Genomic DNA, 3,547 nt, shown 5'->3' on the forward strand with positions numbered 1-3,547 from the left:
TTACTAGATGCACTTAAAGTACAATCGCAAGAGTAGTTAAGATCAATGAAGGAAAATATGGAGACAGAGGTGGGAAGAGGGGAATGGATATTTGCAACGCCTGGTCACTGCCACAACAAGTAAAGAATAACAGACAGCTATATCACAGTCATTAGTAAAAGTTGTACAACGAGCACGCACTCTAAAGTTGCACAGTTCTCCCTGCAAAAGCAACCTGTTTAATCTTTTTTTTTTATTCCCCAATTGCAAACAAATAGAACATCGCCATGGTTTCGGGTAGCCATACTTTGAGTGGCGGTGGGTTATACAGTATCGTGTTGTGAACATGGGAGGAAAGCAACTAAAAGAAAATTAAAGTCAAATGTACTTCAGGGGGTTCGAGATCAGGGCGAAACGTGACAACAGCTTGAATTAGACAGCGGAGAAAAAAAGATATTTGCGCTTATAAAAATGTCATGCTAAATAACGTTTTCGTATGATAGGACATTTCAATATGAAGCCATGTTCCTTTAAAAAGAGGGCATGATCTAAAAAAATATTCAATTCTAATAAAAAGGAAGAGAGCTTTAAAGATCTTAAATATATTTATATATAAAAATACATGAAAATACAAAAAGTAGCTAAAAGAAAGATAAAGGGAAACAAAATCTTGTAATTGTGAAGGATAACCTAGTTTATAAACACTTAAAGCTTAAATACTTGGATTTGTTTTTTATTCTTTTGTCGTTTTTATTTTAAAGATCTGGACTGCGCGAGACGCTTTAATAACCTTCGAAAGTCCCTAAAAGAAGCCACTTTCTGAAGAAACCAGACTCCAAAACCACTCCACAGTGAATAAAAAGTTAATTCCGAGGGGCGGCGTAAAGTTCGAATTGAACGTGGGGTCCTTTTTTTTTTTTTTTCGTTAAACATTCTATAAGTTTGAAGAAAAGAAGCATGACTTACAGCAGCATACCTCAAATCAAAGGCAACATTCTTATATAGTGGTTTGGGGAAAGAAATCGTAAAAAAATAATAATAAAATAAAATAAAATAAAAGTATCTTTTGGCATTACTGAAGAAAATCAAAAACCATGATTAAGCCTTAACGTGTCAATCTACACAATAATAACGTTTATAAAAACAAAGAACGTGACTTTTTGCCAGAAAAAGTAACCTCCTTGAACGACCGGATTGGGACCGGCATCCAGGAAAATTAATCGTTAAAAGAGTATCAGAGTATGTACTTCATCAGGGGGGGAAAAGCCTTGCTGCTACAAGTGTGTGAAGTTATTTACTGCCTTCTTGAACTTCCACACAACATACGCACCTTCCCTCCTTCTCGAAAACCATACAAATAAAATAAAAAAACAATATACATTTCAAATTCTACTACTAATACATGTAATATTGAGGATTTATGAAAGAAAACAAGAGAGAATTAAAGGTGCATGAAGCTGATGAGACAGCAAGTGCTGCGTTCAGGTCCGAACGGAGAGAACATCAGTGTCGGGAGGACAAAGATAGAGAAAGGCTCACGATTACTATGAAAGAGAAAGAGGGGGCGGGGCTCGAGTAAGTCTGTTGTTCTTCGAGTTGTCGGTTGATGTGATTGTAGAATCAGTCGTTTTGGAGGCAGAGGACAGAGAGCTTGGTCACAGCGATTAGGACATACTGGAACAGCGTACGGAGGGCGAGCCCATCTGGGTCAGGACCTTGTCCAGCCACTGCAGGGGGCCGTTCAGGTGAAGCTCGATCCAGCAGGGGGTGCTTGTCACCGTCTGCCGTCTACACAACAATCAACGGTCACAGGATGTATCGTATATCAACTACATTTGAATTAAATATAAAATATTTGGAAGTAATTCATTTAATGAATTGATTGAGAAATAATGAATCACACATTTCACTACCAGTGTAATTTAAATCACGCTTTTTACACATTTTTACTATTATGTAAAAAGGAACCGTATGCATTAAAAATGTATAGCTAAATTATATCAGGTTTTTACAATTTATTTTTACTCAAAACTCTCCTGAAAACCTGTCCATACCTGTACTCGGCTCCCCAGCCTTTAACGAAACTCATGCGAATGGTGCACATCCTGGTCAGCTGATATACAGCCTCAAAGCCCTGGTTCACCGACTGAGCCAGCAGTGCCGCAAACTCCTGGTTATTGAAGATCTTCAGGTTACAGCCTAAGAAAGAGAGTATCGTTACGTCATAACGGTTGACGTAAAAAACTGGATGGTGCAGAGGACAATAAAAAGTGAGTGGATCTCTTACCTGGAGGGATTTTACAGACTGTCGCAGGGTGCCAGCCATACCTCTGATTACAGTTAGGGCTTTGAACAAAGATGGCGCTATCGCTAAGACATTCGGCAAACACTTCCCCACCAATATAATACAGCCTGACCCCTCGTCCTAATCAAAAAACATCAACACAAAAATTTTGTTTTGGACCCCATTGACTTTCATTGTACAGACAAAGACATTCTTCCAAGAATCTTCTGTTGAAGAAAGCAAGTCATACACAGGTTTGGAATGACATGATCAAATAAAATATGCCAATTGTAATTTTTGGGTCAACTGTTCCCTGAAATTCCACTTTAACACTTGATGGTAGCGCAGCTGAAGATGTCTTGGTACCTATGTGTCTTCGGGTCATCTCCACGGTGGCGTTGCGGTTGACGTTGGACAGCAGGCCCAGGCAGAAGCGTTCTGAGTTGGAGGGGTCTGTGAAGCCGTCCACGGTGAGGGAAGGCTGAGAGGCGTGGAATGTTTCTCCGACCCGCTGGTTTAGTTCATAGTAAGCTATGGAGCACCAAAACGCGGGCTCTGAGTAAGTCACTGGCTGAAGGTCTGAAAGAAAGATGAAAAAGACCAAATGTAAGAACAACTTGACAAGCTCAAATGTACTGTGCATAGCCAATGTATGACTATGATAGTAAACCTCCTCATTTCTTAAGATTGTAAGGACTTTGAAGATGTATTAAGAATGAGTTGAAGCAGTTAGCGAGGTCTTACCCATGCCATGATTGACAGGCGAGTGTATGCTTGGTGACAGTTCCGCAGGAGAACCTGACGAAGAAAAAAAAAAAAAAGATGATTTCTTACACAAGAACACAACACACAAGAAGAAATAACTTGATTTTTTTTGGTGCTTGCCCATGTAAAACTTTACATTCTATGACATGGATCAGTTCCATCCTTCAATGGTATTTTTTTTTTTTGCCTGTTTTATCCTCCTTCAGTCAAAATCGGCATGTGATTTGAGAAATTATTCCTGTCCATAGCATAAGCGATGGTAAAGGTTCCGGACAGAATCCTAAATTCTAAGTAAGAATGACAGCAAAAAGCAGTAAAATGGAAATTCTTGGTTGAAACGAAATTCTGGACACAACAGGCTGAAAAACAAAAAGTCCAATGTAATAAGTAGCGACCGATCTTCTCTTGTGTAATGAGACATACATTTAAAAACAACCAAAAAAAAACTAAAAAACGCAGGGCATGGACTTGGTTTTATCCATCAGTTTTTGATTGGACAAGGCAGATCTGAATGCAAAC

At 39.0% G+C, this 3,547-nt stretch overlaps 1 protein-coding gene across 1 annotated transcript in view; it reads right to left on the bottom strand.

The window, feature by feature from the left end:
• Nucleotides 1-237: 237 nt before the first annotated feature.
• LOC107738844 (mothers against decapentaplegic homolog 2-like) overlaps nt 238-3,547 on the bottom strand; it is a 9,181-nt gene continuing 5,871 nt past the window's right edge. Inside the window, exons 5-9 of the mRNA XM_016550729.1 lie at nt 3,008-3,061; nt 2,630-2,842; nt 2,267-2,404; nt 2,034-2,178; nt 238-1,767 (exon numbers count right to left, since the gene is read on the bottom strand). Of these exons, the coding sequence (XP_016406215.1) occupies nt 1,644-1,767; nt 2,034-2,178; nt 2,267-2,404; nt 2,630-2,842; nt 3,008-3,061 (674 nt within the window). The 3' untranslated portion in view covers nt 238-1,643. The remainder of the gene's footprint in view (nt 1,768-2,033; nt 2,179-2,266; nt 2,405-2,629; nt 2,843-3,007; nt 3,062-3,547) is intronic.

This window comes from Sinocyclocheilus rhinocerous, unplaced genomic scaffold (genome assembly GCF_001515625.1).
Source record: "Sinocyclocheilus rhinocerous isolate Xijiao unplaced genomic scaffold, SAMN03320098_v1.1 scaffold103, whole genome shotgun sequence".
Taxonomy (NCBI): Eukaryota; Metazoa; Chordata; class Actinopteri; order Cypriniformes; family Cyprinidae; genus Sinocyclocheilus; species Sinocyclocheilus rhinocerous.